The sequence below is a fragment of the Octodon degus genome, unplaced genomic scaffold, assembly GCF_000260255.1.
Source record: "Octodon degus isolate 3935 unplaced genomic scaffold, OctDeg1.0 scaffold00010, whole genome shotgun sequence".
In the NCBI taxonomy this organism is placed as follows: domain Eukaryota; kingdom Metazoa; phylum Chordata; class Mammalia; order Rodentia; family Octodontidae; genus Octodon; species Octodon degus.
The window spans coordinates 10,493,966-10,513,274 of NW_004524586.1; the positions used below are offsets into that span (position 1 = coordinate 10,493,966).

At 48.9% G+C, this 19,309-nt stretch overlaps 2 protein-coding genes across 2 annotated transcripts in view; one reads left to right on the forward strand and one right to left on the reverse strand.

Annotated features, from left to right (window-relative positions):
* Positions 1-19,309, reverse strand: part of Jakmip3 (Janus kinase and microtubule interacting protein 3) — a 160,233-nt gene that overhangs the window by 63,791 nt on the left and 77,133 nt on the right. The window contains exon 2 of the mRNA XM_004625564.2: positions 15,899-16,153. Coding sequence (XP_004625621.1) covers positions 15,899-16,033 — 135 coding nt within the window. The 5' untranslated portion in view covers positions 16,034-16,153. The remainder of the gene's footprint in view (positions 1-15,898; positions 16,154-19,309) is intronic.
* On the forward strand, positions 768-980 carry LOC101563976 (phosphatidylinositol N-acetylglucosaminyltransferase subunit Y-like). Its single transcript, XM_004625563.1, has one exon. It carries the CDS (start codon positions 768-770, stop codon positions 978-980), a length of 213 nt encoding a protein of 70 aa, XP_004625620.1.

Here is a 19,309-nt window from a genome sequence, read left to right on the forward strand (position 1 = left end):
AGTGAAATACTTCCATGACAAAGAACAGCTAAAGAATTTCGTGATGACAAAGCCAACCTTACACAGGCTACTGAAAGATGTTCTAGAGAGGGAACAAAACGATCAAAACCCCACAAATGAGATCGGAAGCAACCAACTAAATAGGGTGAGCAATTAAACACAGGAGAAAAAGGAGTAAACGAAAACACAAACTTTATCTGAGAAGATCAGCGGGTTGTCCCAACCTTATTTACAGTATAAGGTTGCTCAATCCTTTCTGTAAGTACCGGAAACATCTTTTATGCACTGGGGCTCAGCTAGGAAAAGAGCAACTTCAAGATGCATTTGACACAGAGGAATTTTAAAATAAGGGGCTAGGGACCATGCTGGGCCGGCTGGGCTGGAGGGTCGTGCCGGGGACGTGCGCGCCTCCGTGGGTGGTGGTGCCCCGGGCCCTGCGCGCAGCTGGGGGGCTCCGCGCCTACGACCCCGCGCTGTGGGAGTTCCTGGTGTGCGCGCTCTCCAAGATACCGCTCCGATATGAAGCATCCACAAATGGACTGATCAATGAAGAGCTGGGGATAGCTTATCCGATCATTGATGGGATTCCTAACACGGTACCACAAGCAGCAGGAGCAACGCGTCCACAGACGAAACAAGAAGAAACAGAGCAGCACTGAATCAACGTTTTTTTTTTTAAAAAAAAAAAAAAAAACACTGCTACATTTTCTTAATTCTTATATACACTTTAAAACAGGGCCGCAGGGGTTTGTGAGCGAGGAGGAAGAATGTTTCTGTCTCTGCCTCCTCTGACTGTGCTTATTCCACTGAGCTCCTTAGCAGGTCTGTTCTCAGCCTCTATGCAGGAAGACTTTCCCACAGGGCTGCACAGTACAGCCAGCCTTTGCTTTTACAGTCTGCTCTTGCCCATCACCATTCCAGAGTATGTGTTCTTCTACCTCTGGACCTGGATGGGTATTAAGCTCTTCAGGCATAATTAACGCAGCCACAACCATGTGGCTATGTATTATGTCCTAAGCACTTGGTGTTTGAAAGCTCAGCGAAGTGGAATACTGGAGACCTATTTAGTTTGGAGGAAAGTTGCTTTGCCTTACTTAACTCAGTTTTAGGACTAAAAGGCTTAAGATGCAGAAGCTTTGATTGTACTTCTAGTTCTGCCCTTGTTTTTTGAAGATCCTGACTGCTGTATCAGAAACAATAAAATGTTGTGATGGAGATTAACTCCTCTAATCATCAAAAAAAATTTAAAAATAAAATAAAATAAGGGACTAAAAACAAGAAGGGCAGAAATAGCTGCTCAGGCTGGGCAGCAATAGGAAAAAGCCACGAATGGGCTCCCCACCCTGGGGGGCGGGTGGGGCTGGGGCACCTCTTAGGCACTGGAATTACCAAAGGGCCCAGCAGGCAGTTTAGAGACCACCTGGCCACAGGCAAGAAGCCAGTTAAATGGGTGCTAGAACCACAGGTAAGGGTTGCCACCAGAGGCAGGCCCCTACTTAGAAGTATCACCAGACCTGGAAGCTGGAAGACGACCTTTCCTTCCTCCCAGACCCTCCAGTTGGTCAGCTGGGGTGTTTGGGAAATGTGGGTTGTAGGGGCCCTGACTCCCCAAAACACAGGTGAGAGCGGGAACTGAGCAGCAACAGGCAAATGCCGGCCTCTTCTTCATCTCTGCAGAAATTCCCGGATGTAGTGGGTACTGCTTTTGGACTTTCAAGGCCAATCCAGCAATATCTCCGTCTTGTCCAAAACAAAAATTTTTTTTATAATGGTAGCTTCTTAGTATGTTTTAATATCTGTTTAGAACAGCTCCTCCACTTTACCTACTACACACTCATCTTAGACCTTTTCCACCAATTCGTACACACTTATTTTTCCAGAAGAGAACCCAGGAAGCTTCAGTCTCAGTCTGCCTTAGACCTTGGGCCAGCTGTCCACCTCTCTGAGCCTCACAAACCACACAAGAAAAACCTTCCACAGAGGTGAGAATAAGAAAATAGGGCAGGAAGGGCCAGGGAGGCAGCTCAGTGGAATAAGCGCTTTCCTGGCAAGCGCAAGGGCCTGAGTTCAATCCCCGGGTCTGAAAAAAAAAAAAAAAGAAGATATAAATAGCTATTTACAAAAACAAAAGTTATCATTTCTTTGGGGCTGGGGAGATAGCTTAGTAGAATAAGCACTTGCCTGGCAAGTGCAAAGGCCTGAGTTCAATCCCCAGTTCTGGCAAGAAAGAAAGAAAATAAAATAGGGAAGTAAATTCCTAAAAACAGCTCCTGGCTCTTATTATCTCCCAGCATATCGTCTTTCCTCTAGCTTGTCATAGACTGATGTATCTTGTCTCCCCTTCTATACTGAAGGCAGAGATTGAGGTTGGTTCACCTTGGAAAGTTATCTGTAAGCAGATGAAGGGAGGGAGCAGAGCGAGAGGAAAGGAGGGATGACAGATGGCTTCTGCCCCATAGGGCTCATGAAGCGGCACTTCCATCCGTGCACCCTTCCTGCTCCTCAAGCCTGTATAGGAACGAGCAGCCTCTCCCACTGCCAACCGAGTTCTCACTGAACTATTGCCAGTGACTCAAGTCCAAAAAGACACGCAGTTGTCAATTTGCACTTCTTTATGAAGTGTGGATTTTCTGAGCAAAGATCTTTGGCTCAGTGATCTGCACCTTTGGCCATGCATTGGCTTTAGGAAACCTGGATGCCCAGGTCCCATGCCTAAAAATAATGATTTGTGGACTCAGTGGCAGGCTGGACATTTAAATTCTTTTTAGATCTCTTTCTTCCTCGGTGAGTCAAAATTGGACCATTGCAGACAGTGGCAGCTGAGGTGACATACCAGTGGTCTGAGCTGACAATACCTGGGGCTTCACACTGGTCATCTAATAAGGGGATTATGAGAAGTCCAGAGGAATGAAAGGAAGTGCACCAGTCCTCCAGGTATTCAAGTCATTCTTTGTCCTCCTGCACCCCATGTGTGTATGTGTACACGTAAACACACCGTGCACACAAGCATACACACTAACCATGTGCACTTATCACACACAGACTCCCCAGGCACACAGACTACCCCTGGATAGTAAGTGCATACACAGAAACACACACTATCCACACAAACACACAGGGTTGCACACATACACACTTAATAAGCCTTGAAAACCTTGCTGTGATATGCTCTTGTGAGGCTCTGGACTATATAAATGTGTCAGTTGATGTTGTTCCTGGAAAATCTAATGAAGCTCCTCAACAAAAAGGAGGAGCTCTCCTTCCACTCACATCTGCCCACAAAGGCGTCCCATCCTTGAGGCTTGGTGCGCTCTCCCACCCATTTTGAACAGATGCTTTCTCACCACATGGGAAGCTCAGATGTTTGCAAGTGTTTCTAATGGATGCTCTGGCATCTGCTCTTCCTCCCAGAGTGGCACAAGGTCAGCCCACAGTGTACACAGGGGACTGATGCGGGGAGCAACACTCGGAGGCTAAAGTCTTCCCACTGGCCTAACAATTTTCAGGGTCAGAGGAGGAAACCTGGAAAATGTCGGGAGCAACCTAGAAAGTGGACAAGAACTTCAAGTGGTGGGTACAGATACTGGCTAGGCCCTGGATCCCACACATGGCCAAGGCAGCATTTTGCAGAGGATGGGGCCTCAAGGCAGCTGTCCTGACCAAGTCTGGCATTCCAAACAGCTACCTTTTGTTCTTTAAAATAAAGTCTCCCTTGTCACCTAGGCAAAATCAGCTTTAAGCTGGGTATAGCAGCTGTAATCCCAGCTACTTGGGAGGCTGAGACTGGAATTTTTAGGCCAGGCTTGGTGACTCAATGAGACCCTGTCTCAAAACAAAATTTTAAAGAAGGTTGAGGATGCAGCCCAGCACTTCCTGGGTTCAATTCCCAGTAACACACACACACACACACACACACACACACACACACACACACACAGAGTCAGCTTCAACTCTCAGGCCAGAGCTCAGCCTCACAGGCTGGAGTATACCTGGCACATTTAGGTGAGAGCCACGGACCAGTGCAGACGACACAAGGCTAGTGCTCCAGGGCAGGTGGTCACAACCCATCCTTGTCCAGGATGCAGCTGACAGGGACAGGGGTTGTCAGGAATCATCATGCTGAACCCAGAGTAGAAAGACACTGACCTGCCCAGCCAGAGTTAGGCCACTCTAGCAATAAACTGCTAGACTGAATTGAGAGGCAGGAGACTGGGGGATTTTAGCAGGTGTTATTTAGGACCACAGTGGGTATCTGAATAAAAAACATGCTTGTGTTCAGGAGTTGAGAGTAGCCTGATAATGTCTCGATTTCTGGAGAAAAGGCATCTCTTCTAACAAGCAACAAAATAGGGCAGCAAGTGCCCTGCCTCAGCGGTGAGCTTCAGGGCTCTGCATCGGATGGTGCCGGCACCTCCTGGGATGGATGGGAGCTGCCTGCCGGACAGGGCTGTGCCGCCAGGAGTCTCCAGCCCATCCTACGGGGAGCTTGTGGCACGTGCATTTACGGACGAAGGCGCTCTATGCGTTTATAATGCCACAAAACGTTTATGGCCCGCAAGTAGAAGCTAACAACATTGCGGAGCCCTCCACCTGGAGGGCTGTCTAGCTTGAAGCTTTGAAGGATTTTAAATTAAGTGGGGGAAGCATTGCCCCAGGGACCCTGCTCCTACTCCTTAGCTCATTTAGTCAAGCCTGTGTTTTACTAGAAAGGATGTTTTCCTCATAGTTATTATTTATTTCCATAAAAATGATCTCCTTCTTACCCCCTTTAGCGAGTGCTCTAGAGTCAGGGGCACCCTCGGAGATCCGCTGTTTAGGGACAACCTATGTCGCACAAACAGCCTCGAAGCCGAAGGCACACTTGTGAGCCTGTCTGCCCTGTCTGCCCTGATGACTGCTTCATTTTGATTTCACTGGAGAGGATCCGAGGAAAAGGATGGAAGCGGCAGTGCAACAGGCGAAGCTCGTGCCTCAGGAAAGCCCCCGCTGAGTTAGGAGATCCTGGCAAGGCCGGGTGGCTGTTGGTGGCCTCCCCGTGTGTGGCTAATCCTGGCATCTCTTGATCATCTAGCACATGACCAGGGCGATCCTAGTCATGATGGCAGCCTCAGACCTGCCCCCGCCGTGCAGACAGAGGATTCCACAGCTGCGTACCATAGTGTCTCAGTTACTTTTCATTCATTGCTGGGACAAAATACCCAACACTCCAAATTAAGGAAGAAAGGGTTTATTTAGGTCACAGTTAGTGGAGGTTTCAGTCCATACTCAGCTGGCTCCAAGACAGAGTGGCACATGGCAGAGGGCAGCAGTTCATGGCAGCAGAAAACAACAAAATAGTAAGAGCAAAAGCAAAAGAATAGAATAGCAGCAACAAACTGGCAACAGAGAATAAGTCTGTCTCCCTCATGTTGCATTTAGGCTATCTGCCCCAGGCTAGGTGTAGCACTCACACCCATAATCCCAGTGGCACTCACACCCACAATCCCAGCAGCTCTCACACCCATAATCCCAGCAGCACTCACACCCATAATCCCAGCACTGGATCATGAATTAATCACAAACTCTAGAAGTCCACCCCAGAACTACATGAGGCTTTGGGGGGACAACTAGACAGAAACCGTAACACGTAGGCAGTGACTGGAGATGCCACCTGGCAGGTGGCATCTCCAGGACCTGTTCATAGGTTTACAGCGGCACAGCTAAGACTGTGCCAGCGCCACAGCCCCTGCTCCCCTGCAGTAGTTCACAGCCTGAAAAGGTGTGCATTCGTTAAAGACTGGCTCAGTGAGTGAAAGTGATTCAAATAGGAAAAAACCTGGATTTCCATATATCATCAGTGAATAAGTAACAGTGAAAATGTTGAACTAGACCATTTGTCATGGTATCAAAAAACCAAGCACTTATAAGTACATGTTAAGAAATGTGACCAAGACCACTATGCTAAAAGCTACCAAGTGTTACTGCAAGAGATTTAAAAACGTTTGCAGAATTACAGGAACATGTCATATTTATGAATCTGAGGACCCAATATTAAACACAAGGTAATTTTCCCCAAACTGACATATAGATTTAATGCAATCAAATCTTTTTTTCTTTCTTTCTTTTTATGCATTTAGTACAGGGTCTCATTACACAGCTCTGGCTTGTAGAGATCCTTCTGTTTACAGCCTCCCCAGTGCTGGGATTACAGGCGCCTTCCACCACACCCGGTCTCAGTGGTCATCTCAGTGTGCTGCGGCACGTGTGGCTGGGAATTGAACCCTGGTCCCTGCATTTGCCTAAGTGGGCTCTTAGTCCACTGAATTATCTCGCTGGCCCTACTGTTATCAAATTTATAGGAGCTGTTTTATAACAATTATGAATTGACAAATGTGTTCTAAAATCTATATGGAAATGTAAAGAACCATGACTAAGACAGTTTTAAGAAAAAGAACAAAGCATGACTAGACACACTACTGAATTAAATGTTTAGACAAGATATCATGTCTGCATCTTGTACTCTGAATAGCTACTACGAAGATAACAATAGGCAACTGCAATGTATTAAACAAAGAAATGGATTATAATGGTAGGGATACAACAAGGTTAATGTAATTAATGTCATATAATTGTACATTTATAATGGTTAAATACATATGTCTGAATTTTAAAAAATAAAATAAAATTTTTTTTGTGGAAAAAAGTCTGGTTGAGAAAGAATGAATCTGGTTGGTGGTTGTACAAGCCCCAGGACAAAGGGAACCCGAGCTCGTGCTAGCCTCCAGGGACTTGCCAGTCTGCTGTACTCTGTGGAAACAGCAGCCGTGCTATTTCCCACGAGCCATGGGGGCTGGGGTTGGTAGAGCTAGCCTGGCAGCCACGTGATGCTTCTCTTGGGACAGCCGTCTAATCTACATGTTTCTTCCTCATGGTGACAACAGAAGCCAAAAGGTTTGCAGAAAAACACGGAAGGGCTGGGCTTAGGTCTAGCAGAGGTCACCTCTGCACTGGGAAGTAAAGCAGATGTGCACGGCACACGGCCAAGGACATCGTGCTGGGAGGACTAAGGAAACGGGCTCCAGCGCAGGCTGCTACACAGACACACCTGTGGCTACCTGGAGAATTATGAAAGCAAACTGCAGGGCGCCGCAGGGGGAAACACCTTTTAGGTAAATAAAGAAATGACTTCACGTCCATCTAGAAAACATACTCAACCCCCCTTCCCATTACATGCAGAAATCAACTCTAGGTGGATCTGGATATATGCGTGGCAAATCAGTAGCACTAGAGGAAAATACAGAAAGTGTCTCCACGCCTGGATTTCCAGGTGTATGTCTTAGTTATTTTCTTGTCACTGAGACGTTATCTGGCACCTATGACTTAAAGGAGGAAAGGCTTATTTTGTAGAGGTTCCAGCCTGCAGTTGGCTGGTTCCAAGACACGGTGGCATGGCAGAGGGACCTAGCAAAGGTGAGCTGCTCATGGAATGGCAGACAGGAAAGAAGCAGAGAGAAATCAAGGGAGGCTGGCGGGAGAGAGACCCTTCTAGGTCACACCCAAAGTGAGTGTGTCCTAAGTGAGGACCCACCTGCTCTGAAGAGGCTTTACCTCCTAACATCATATTTACCTATAGATACATCAGTGAGGGCTGGTAAGATAGCTCAGCAGACTAAGTCCCGGCTTAGGCGAGCACAGGGACCAGGCTTCGATCCCCAGCACCACATGCTGCACCAGCCCTGCCCCTGGGCATGCTGAGCTGGCCACCAAGACTGGGCACAGCAGTGCTCTTCTGTAATCCCAGCACTGGGGAGCCTGAAAACAGGAAGATCCAGTCCCATGACCCAACATCTCCCCAAAGTCTGATCTATGAGCACATGAAGGTTTAGGGGACCCTCTCCATATGAGCTGTAATTGTATGGGAAAAGTTTTTCTCAACAGGAAAACACTTCCAAGGAAACTGCAGACAAGCGATCTGTCCTGCCCAGGCCTGTTCTTAGTCTAACAGTGACAGTTCCACCAGCAAACACTCCTCTTCAGCAAGATTTTTTTTTTAGTATTGGAGATTGAACCCAAGGCATTCATACTGAACTACTACCTGGCCCTTTTTAGCTTTTATTTTGAGACAGGACCTCACTACATCATTCAGTTTGGCCATTTGTCTACTGGGCCCCAACTTGCTATTCTCCTGCGTCAGCCACCCACCCAAGGACAGGTCAGTGCCACAGAGCAGCCTACTGCGGCAGCATCCCTGGTTTCCTCAGCCATTCCTACCCTGCACAAATCAGGTGCTGATTTTTTTCACTATTCATAGCATAGCTGAAAACTGGTGCACATCTACGGATATTTTGTCTTGAGGTAACCCCTGAGAGTGGAATTACTCTTGGGATCAGCAGCCTAGCAGCGCAGTTCAGATCCTGGAGCCGGCAGCCAAGCTGCTTGCGGAACAGGTGTCCTAGTCCGTCACCTTCTAGCAGCTTCTGAGGCTGTCCGCCTCTGTACCCCAACCAGGCACCAGAAACTCTCAGTGTATTTAACAACTTGGTATGTACAACTCTGCCTTCAGCTGCGTTCCTTGCAGCAATCTTCCCATTGCTTTTGGCCATTTGTGCTGGGGTCTGTCTCCTGCATGAGGTTACAGAGTCAAGGTAGGCAGAGGCTGAGCTGCCAAAAGCAGGTCAGGACCAATTAGTGGGCCAAGAATTCAGGTGACAACTGTTTTAAGACTAGGTGAGTACAGAGTCCCAGTCACAAGGCAGATGTGTTTCTTACTGTGGGTCACACTAAAAACGTGTGAAGGTCACAGTCTTTCAAAAGCCAGCAGTGTGTGTACTCTCTGACCAGAAATCTGAAGCATTTTGTCTATTTCATTAAATGGGAAAAAGTGGGAAACACTCCTTGGCCCAGGAAGAAGGGGGAGCAGAGAGAGAGGGGATTCTGCCCAGGCAGTGGAAACCAGTGAAGAAGCAGACAGGCCTAACACAAGTACAGTGCAAGGTGGTATCAGGCAGGGGCTAAGACAGCTGCCCTGTCCAGGGAGAGCTGTGATTTTACACAAGGAAAATCCAAAACCCCAAACCCCAGTCATTTCCAAAGCTCCTCAATGGGAATATTTTTCTACTCCTATACGTACAGAAACATTAAGGTCCTAAAATAGTGCATACACAGCCCTCCAGGGGAAAGGCTAGAGTTTTTTCTTTTCTTTTTTTTTTTTTTTGTGGAACCAGGGATTGAACTCAGATCCTTGCACTTGCTAGGGAAGTGCTTATTCCACTGAGCCATCTCCCCGGCCCCTGAGTTTTTTCATTTTTTAAAATTTAAGATGGGATTAATATGCTGAGCTGTAAAAGGCTCAAGTCAACAACTTCTGACATTACCAGTCCTACGGATAACCCACTACAATTATGGTCTACTGGACTATATTGGATTATTTTTGCTGAATTCACGCACTTACAATATTTAAATGGCAATGGAATACCCATCTCTGAAAAAACTAAACCAGAAAAGGGGATACAAAGGAAGGACCATTTTGTATCTGTATACACAAAATAGGATAGATATACAGCTACTTTCTCTTAATTCAATGAGAAGAAAGATTTGTACAAATAGTGTTTGGACAGGATATCATGTCTGCATCTTATACTATGAATAACCGCTAAAATGACAACAACATGCAATGTATTAATTATTGAAACTGTCCTACTAATCAGTTTTGAAACTGTCTCATTCCTATTTGTTTCTCAATAAAATTAATAAAAAAATTTAAAAAAGAAATAGAATACCAAAAATAAATAAATAAAATTTAAGATGGGGAATTAAGGAAGAGCTCTTGCTTTGCATATACAAGGCCCTAGGTTTGATCCCCAGCACCAAGCAATAAAATAAAACTCAAGATGCTATCCTAGAGGTTGGGAAGATAGGTCAGGGGCAAAAGCACAAGGTCCTGAGTTCTATTCCCAGTACCAAAAAAAAAAAAAAAAAAAGATGCTTACGATGCTTACGTTAAGCTCTTTAAAAAACACTGAACAAAGCACACAACTGCACACAGAAACGAGCCAAAGCGAAGGGTACGTCTAGCAATGCTCCCATAATAACTTCAAAACAGAGTCAGCGGGGCAGATCAACATACAACACAGCTTCCTCGCTGGCTTTATTGCTACCTACCGAGAACGCCACGTTTGGCTCCAGTTCCCCTAGAGGAGCTATAGGCCACACCACTTGCCTCCTGGTGACTCCTGCACCCACACCTGAGGCCTGTGCTCCCTGAGGAGCAGCAGTCTCAGTTCTCAGGTGCTTGCAGGACAGCCTTCGGGGCTGTCTAGCACTTCTCCCAGCTGCCCTGTCTGAAGTAGAGCTCCGGATCATGTACATCCCACCTGCTGTGCCTTGGCAAACAGCAGCCTGTCTATCAGCAGCTTAGGCTAAAATGGAGGAATGGGGTGTCCTGCAAGAGCACCCACCCTCTTACACCTACCTACAGTTCGTCCTGGCCTCTCCACTTACGTGTCCACAGTTGCCACTCAGCCAGCTACGGTGTGTCCACAGCTGCCACTTGGCCAGCCATGGTGTGTCCACCCTCGGCCAGTCAGTGCTTGGGGCTGGCCACCCTCCCAATGTTCGACTGCTTGCTTTGACCCATCCCATGATTGCTAGGTGGCATTTTAAAGACATCTATCAGCATATAGGTAGTACTCTGTATTTGAGGGTTTTACATTCCAAGATGCAACACAGCTTGGACCAGAAATATTCAAAGGCAAAAATTCCATCTCTATTAAACACATACAGATTTGTTTCCTATGTGACAACTAGTTATACAGCATTTATTTTATAGTAAGTATTACAAGTAATGTGGAAATGGTTTAAAGCATACGGGAAGATATGTATGTATATTCCACGTAAATACCACGCTATTTTATGAGATTTGAGAATCCACAGATCTTTAGTATTGATGGGGAGTCTCTGGAACCAGACCCACATGGACACAGAGACAACTATATTCAGACATGTATCTATACTTACATGAATGTGAGCCTTATCAATCAGACCATGTCCAGCTCTGAAGACGTCAGGGGCTGCTGGCACCTGGGGTGTGCCCAAGCTCCCTGCCACACCCATGCAAGATCCCAAAGGTCTTCACTGGCCCAGGACGATGGGTGTTTCATGTTGTCTGAGTATGGTTATTTATCACGCCCCATTTGTTCTGCAGTATCCTGATCTGGAGAATCACTGTTCGTGCCCCTGCTTGCACCCAGCTGCGTAGCCCTGCTGACCTGACCCTTTCTCCACCCTTTCTCATTAAAGGTGGATGCTGTCTGGCCTTCACGATCCTCCAGGCTGGCCACACTCGCTGCCCTCTGGAACCACCCATGCTGGCTCTTCCTCTTTTCAGCAGGATCTTGGCTTCAAGGCCGCATCTTCAGATGTGACCGCGGCACCACCCGTGGCACCTGCTGGCTCTCCCTCCCCTTGCCTTCTTCTGTAACCCTGCATAGGACAAGCAGCTGCCCACGGAGCTGCTCAGTAAATACTTCCTGGGTGGGCACTGGGAAGGGAGCAGAAGTCTCCTGTCACACAGGTCCCTTGTCCCAGGCCAACCAGGATCTGGTCGTGCTTTCTGAGCACTTTCTAAAAGGTAGGTTTTCTGGTGGACATATTTCCTCTGTTTCTTACACCAGCTCCTTAATTCAGTTTCTAGAACATTCCTGAGCTGAAGGACACAGGTCAGGGCAGTGGCCAGGGCCCTGGGAGTGCAGGCAGCAGGGCCTATGCGGACCCTGGAGTTTATTAAGGAAATGTGGTGGCAACATCCCTCGTGGTCATTTTTACCTCTTCCCCTGCTTTAAGGGAACCACGCCTCGTTCTTTCTAAGGTCTTGTGAGCCCAGTCTGAGATATTTCTGTGAGGAATGCACAGGTGAGGTTCCCTGCCTCTGAGCCGCCTCCTCCCAGTGGCAAGGTGGGTGATCTCCACTGGTGATGGCCCCAGCTAAATTTCCCAAAGGAGGCTGGTGTCTGGGGATGAGTCCTGTTTTTATTTAGTTTTATTTTTTATTGTCAGAATTCATTCAAATCAGGTAGTCTCCAGTGATAAATCAACCACTGGACTAAAACTATGAAACGCTTTGCTTCTGCTGCTTTTATGGGCAGAATACAAGCACAGAAGCTGTTTTCTTTCCATACTCGACAGGGACCTTCGTCTCCTTGGACCCTGCAGTCTGAAGAAGGAGAAGTTGCAGGTGTGGCATGAAGGCACGGAGTGCTCCTAGCAGGGGGAGGGGAGCCCCCGCTGGGTGTAAGGCCAGGATCACAACAGAGACCCTCGGAGGCTGAGGGCTCAGCGCCTATGCTAAACCAGGATTTCATTACCAAAAGACAGAGCACCTTCATGTAACCAGTGTCTGGGCCCCCATCCACCATGGGGTGCAAGAAGCTAGGGCTGGGAAGGCTAGTGCGGGGCATCCGTGGACCCTGCGGAGTGTCCTGCCAGCCCCTGAACTGTTGTGAGTCTATCCTACCCTAACACCCATCGAGGTGTAGGGGCCCAAGGCCCAGCCAGAGCTCAGGCAACTGTGTGTGTGTGTGTGTGTGTGTGTGTGTGTGTGTGTGTGGCCTTGTCCCCTTAAGGCACGGTTGGGGGGCTTGTAGAGAACAGTCCATCTGTCCTAGGAAGTCCCTTCTGGTGACCATCAACTCCTCCCCTGAAGTCTACAGCTAGGTTCTCCGTGGTGTGCTTGAGAAACATCTGAAGTCTGCTGAAAGCTGGACGGAAGGTACTCGTTCTACAATGAGCTGCCTACACAAATTTGTCCTGCCAGCAAAATCACAATATTAATTTTAACATATACATAAAAAAGACTTCTGAGCAACTGATAGAATGATATTGCCAGTAATTATTGTTAATTTTAAAATTTAAGGTTTTCTATTTCTTGCTTGGCCATAAGTTCAGCAAATACTCGGCAGAAAATAATTCAGCACATTTAGTGGTGAGCGGCCAGCGCTGAGAAGCCTATAGACTCTCAGACATGTTCTGCAGTCTCTTTCTCCTCCATTATGACTCAAAGGCTGGGCTAGCCAGATAGCTCAGTGGACTAAAGTGCCTACTTAGATGGAGCGCAGCAACTGGGGTTCGATCCCCAGTGTGCTATACCGGCTCTACCCCCGGGGCACGCTGGGATGGCAGATGAGACTGGGCGTGGTGGTGTATGCCTGTAATCCCAGGGCTTGGGAGGCTGAAAACAGGAGGATCACTACGAGTTCAATCTGTGTAGTGAGACCCTGTACTAAAATACATTAAAATAAAAAAAAAATGACTCATAGACTAACTTAGATACAGATCTTTCATATACTGGATGGATTCCAGAAAGAAGATGCAAAGCCCAGAGAAGAACTTGAAAAAGTACAATCAATTGCCAGGGCCACAGAACACCTCAGAGTACTGAGCCACACCTTCCTCCCAAGCCAACCCCTGTGAGGGTCACACACAGATCTGGCCTGCGGAACTTCCCACTGAGCCACCTGTGCCTGCCACAGCCTCTATGCTCCACCTGAGCCTGGGGCAGCCACTGTCAGCCTGCAAACATGGTCACGAGATGCCCAGCAACTCCGCACACCAGTACCTGCCCTACGTGCACCCCTGCACATGTGATTCAACACGAGGAACAGCACTGCTGTGGCCACAGGAATCAAAACGTCTAAATGCCATCAGCATGCAAAACACCCCTCAGTGCACTACAAGATGAATGTGTTGTGACAAAATTACACAAAAAAATATGTATGCTATCGCTGTGGTTGAGTGGACCGAAAATCTAGAGATGTAGAGTGAAGAACTACACTTGGCAACTTCCATGAGATGGTCATTGCCCGTATATTCTTGTGTTGAAGACTTGGTCACCTATGCCGCAAGGGTCAGCGGTGGTGCTTTGGGAAAGTTATTGTCTCATAAACGCTCTGGTCTCATCTATGAATTAAAGCACTCACGGGCTCATAACTGAATGGACCATGGGAGGTGGTGAAAGACATAGGAGACAGTCTAGACCAGAGAAGTATGTCACTGGTCATGCCTGCAAGGGTGCATCTTGTCTCTGGTCCCTTTGGTGCCACCGCTCTCTGCTCTTTCTGCTCCCTACCTTCCATAAAGTAGGCTGCTTTATTCTACGCAGGTTCCTTGCTGTGATACTCTGAATCCAGAAGCCACAGAGCCTCGTGGCTACAGATTCGAAGTTCTGAGGCACATAAAGCTTTTCCTCCTTCAATGGTTTGTCTTAGGTGTTTTGTTACAGGGACAAACTACTGACTGGCATATCCAGTAAAACAGAGGATTTAATTACCAATTGGGTTCTTCACAAGTCAATTCTTTTTTTTTTTTATTGTTGTTTTGTTTTTTTATTTTTGCACCTACAAAATGCAATTGACCAAAGGGCAAAATAAACATCTGTGGCTTTGCACGTGATCTACTATGGAAGTGTGGGCTTTGTCCAACTGGAGCAGCTCCCTAATTTAGGGCAGGAGACATTTGTACTCTGACTTCATGCTCAACCAGGCAGTGAACCTGAGTCTTTGGGTGCTGTTGTTTGTGATTTTAGGAACTCCAGCCACAGAGAAGGCGCTGGGTGGGCATTTCCTCCAGAGAGTGAAAGCAGACCCCAACCTAACATATGCGCATCTGCATGCCCCCCACTTGTAGTACCCGGGAGCAGGTCACATCCCAGGGCTTCCCAGCTTTCTTCCTCAGCACCACCTGGAATGGGGGGCCACTCTTGTCTCATTTTGCACAAGAGAGCTTTTGGGACTAGGGCAAGGCCAGCAAGCTACCTCGGTGAAGTGCCAGATGGTAAATATCTGAAGCTTCTTAAGTCTAGTCCATCAATAGTACATCAAGAGGGGACGAAAGTGTGTTCTAACAGAGCTTATGATCACTGGAACCTGAGTTCCAAGTAATTATCACATACCACAAAACATGACTTTGTTTGATTGCATCAGGAGGTTAAAAACAGAAAGCCATTCAGAGGACAAGCAGCTGGCCCAGAATAACCTGACTTCCCCGCCACTGACCATGTGGCCAGCGTGAGCAACACCTTTACTGATCAGGAAAGGGGAGCAAAGAGAAGTACAACCCCCAGTGGTACACACCCACCTATAACCCCCAGCCTTCCTGCCTTCCAGGAGACCAGACAGCTGCCCTGGGCTGCCCACCCTCTTTCTGAAGCTGCCCTCTCTCCAGATGTCTTTTCCCTGCCTCCCCCTTGTTGGAAGCTCACATGCACTTTCTAAGGGCTTCGGGGTGGGGTGGGAAGAGAGGGAAAAGGCATGCCAGGGATGGAGGAACTCTGGGCCAGAAGCCTGGCAGTGAGAAAGCCCTGCAGCCTCTTCCCAAGGGGTCTGCGCCCCACTAGTGTAGGCTGTGACAACCTCAAAGCGCTAGAGGTCCTGCTCCAGCATCTCAGAGGACGGTCCCAGGTGCTGTTCCTCTACACCCAGAAGCACTAAGCCCATGGCTGGTCTTCCTTTACTCGCTCAGAGCAGCCACATTGGCCCACACTAGTCAGTTCAAGGCCACTATGAGCTCTTCCATGGGAAAGTCAGTGTCAGTTCCAAGGACATGGTATTTGACAGAGCCTCCAGAGTCCTGTGTCATATGCCTGTGTGGGAGGGCTGTCCCATGTGGCAAGGGTTCTGTGAGCACCCTTGGGCTTATGGCCAGCCCCGCTTGCAGGACCCTCAGTCTTCCATCACTTGCCACTCTCCTCCCCAGCACGGTCTGTTCCCAGCCACCCTGAGAACTTCTGGGGACCTCCAGGGCAAGGGGCTGGAACACCTCTGTAAAGACCTGGAGCCACCCCGCTGGGTGGAGCCTCTTGACCTTGGGGCAGGTGGGGAAGGGGGGCAGGGGAAAGGGGATTTGGGGTCGGGACTTGAGGGCCCACCTTGCTCTTCTCCTGCTGCAGCTCGATCTGGATGTCCGTGAGCTTGGCGCGCAGCTCCTCGTTGGCGGCCTGCAGCGCAGCGAGAGCCTCCGCCTTGTCTCCTTTGGCCCGGCTGCCTGCGCCCTTCTTTGACATGGTGAGGCTGGATGGCCAGAGGGACACCCGGGGCAGATGCTCTGTCTGGGCGGGGGTGTCCACTCCAAGCTCCCGGCAGGTGTTGCCTCAGCTGTTGATCTGCTACATTTTCTCAGTCACCTAGAAGGAAAGCACACCTGAGTGAGCAGGCTGCCCCGCTGGACGCCGCAAGGGTGTGTCGGCCATCGGGCCAGGACCTGGGGGCTCGCGTGCTGCGGTGGGGGCACTGTGGTCCCCACGCTGAGCATGCCACCTGAGCATGGCTGCTGGGGAACCAGCTCCAGACCTCACGGCCAGCTGCCTCTGCGCAGTGCCCCCCAGAGGGCACTTCATGCATAGCACACAATAAGCATTCGATACATGTCAACTCCTTGCTCTTTAGGAATCAGAGATTGGACAACTGACTTCAGGCCCAGAATTTCATACGTGGGTAGGAGGCGCAGGAGGGCAGCAGTGGTACAACCATAAGCTGACGCAGTGTGCGTAAGTAACAGTGGGTATAAACCATAAGCTCTTGGGACGGCGAATGGAAGGCCATGACTCTAGGCTCCTCTTAGGATCCACAAAAATTCTTCTTCTTCCAAGAAATACAACAAAATAAATAAAAGCAGAGTCTCGAAGAAATCTTCGCACATCTGTATTCAGAGCAGCACTATTGATAACTAAGAGGTAGAAATGGCCACTGAGGGAGGAGCCGATAAGCAAAACGTGCTCTGTTCGTGCACTGGAACAGGCCTCCTGCCGCATGGACCAACGTTAATGCCTTGTGCTCACTGCAGTGAGCCTGTCCCGGACCAGCAAGCGCAGTGCGGCAGGATGGGGTGCAGTATCTGAGGTAGTCAAACTCATAGAAACAGAAAGTAAAAAGGGGATTGCCAGGGACTAGGGGAGGAGGCAATAAGAAGTTGTTTAGTGGGGTAGGTGTTTCGGCCTTAGGTTAATACCTCCTCCTCTCCCGGCAGCCACTCTCCTCTGGCTCACCGCTCCTAGCCGTCCTTCCTCCCCAGCTGCCGTCCCTAGCTGCTTCTCCTCATACCGCCTCTGTGCGGCATGAAAGGCAAGGACACTTCATAGGGCTGGGCTTGTCTGTGGCCCTCTTCTTCCTGGGGCATGGAGTGGGGGCTCTTCCTTCTCTGGCATAGCTAGCTATTCCTAACAGGGGGAGGAATCACCTTTTTCTCGCCTGTCTTAGTTTTTTGCCCTGGTCACCTATTACAAAGCAGCAAAGCTAACCAGGATCAAAGAGACAGGCCAACAGGACACTCAGTGGCTTCCATACTACACGGAGGCCAGAGCCTGTGACTCAGCAGCCAACACCCATCCGCAGCACAGAGCAACCTGGAGAGAAGACCCTAGGTGCAGCCTGCCGGGTCCTGGCCCAGAGATGTGTTCTCTTCTCTGGTGAGCTCAGGAACTGCTCTGGCGTTTTTAGTACTCTACTTGTCTGCCTGGAGGACAGACGGAAAGGTCAGCACTGTGGCTTTCAGACAGCTGAGCCTAGATTTGTGGACTCAGAATCCACCAGGAGTGACAGAAGTGGTGACAGCACAAAGAAAGGGTGGGTGACAGGAAATCTCACAGCAGGATGTGGGGAAGAGGGAGGTGACAGGGGAGCCCACAGTGGGAGGATGGTGGGGGCAGAGGAGCCTAGAGTGGGGCAAGGGCAGGCTTCCCCAAGGGGATCTTCGGGCCAAAGCCAGGGTGTGACGGGGGCTGGCCTTAGTGAGATGGGGAAAGGAAGATGGGAGCGAAGAAGGGCATCTCGACCCAGGACTGAGGAGGCGAGGAACACTGTGGGTGCTGAAGAGGCCTGGCTTAGCTGGCGAACACACTGAAAGACAGCAGGGTGGAGATGGCGGGCTCATCCTGGCAGCGCCTACCCTCCATCTGAGGAGGAAAAGAAGCCATGCAGGGTTTCAGCCCAGGGCTCCAGTTTGGGTGATTTCAGTTCTTAAAGGGCCAGAGAGAAGCTGGAGACAGGCGGAGAACAGAGTCAGGAGGCCACCTGGTAGGATGGAAAATGCAGGGACTCCTCAGCAGCCCACAAGAGATGCTGCAGAGCCAGTGGGGTGGGGCTGAGGCCAAGGCACTGGGCGTCTTCATTCACACGAGCCATCTCATGATGTGTGCGCGCTGTCCCTCTCCCCTTTTCCAGCTCAGATTTGAGCTGTGGTGATATCCCATCAGGACAGAGCAGGGAGATAGGTGCAGTGGAGAAAGGCCATGCAGAGGTGAGAGGGAAGAACGGGTGGAAAGAGGAGGAGGAGGAGAGAGGCGGCTTGTGGTTTTGGGTGGAGGAAGAGCAGCTGCCTTGCATGATGAACAGGGAGGGAAGGTGTCAAAGATGCTTTGCTTTGTGGCGATAATGAGCTATCTAAGGAGAGAGCCAGGCAGTATTTATATAACTTCAAACAACTTAGTCTCACCACACCAAGACCCATCCAGGGAAGCCCTGCTGATACATGGCTCGTGAGTCAGTGCCTTTCTGTCCTGGTCTCAGGAATCTGATGGGAGATGGCCAGGCAGGGTCATGTCTTAGCCCAAAATTTGGGATGTGTGTTCTACGCTGCCTCAGGCGACTGCTTTGGTAAAATCTCCACCTCACACTTCTCCCCACTTATAGTAGCAGTTTCCCGCTTTCCCTTAAATCTTTGTGGGGCTCTCTAAGCCCTGAGGGGCCCCTGCTCCTGAAGCCCAAGTGAGGGCGAAGGTGAAGGCAGTGCTCACTTCCCGGGCAGGAAGTGTCCCACAGCCACAACCTCCTGGATGCTCCTGCTGCGCTCTGCTGAGGGATCACCCCTCATTCCAGAAACTTCCTGTACTTGGCTGTCATTAGTAGTGAGCATTTGGAATGAAGGATAATAAACTGGCCACCCAGATAGTCATCTTCCATGTGGTTTTGATTTTTGGAGAAGAAGCAGTTTTTGAAAAAGAATCCATTCTAAAAGGTCCTATTTCCTAATCTACTCTGGTCAGTGCCTGGGTCCATTGCATCCACTGTTTTGTGGCATTTAATGGCTAATTTTTAAAGGGAGCTAGATGATGTCGAGTGGCAGATGTCCGTTTTCTTTTTTTTTTTTAACTGTATATAATGGTCTTTTTTATTTTTTTCCATAATTTTATTGAGAGACATATAGCAATGAGACAGTTTCAAATCAAATTGGTATGACAGTTCCAATAATTAACACATTGCATACTCTCTTCCTAGTGGTTATTTGCTGTACAAGATGCAGACATGATATCCTATTTACAAACACTATTACAACAAATCCCTCT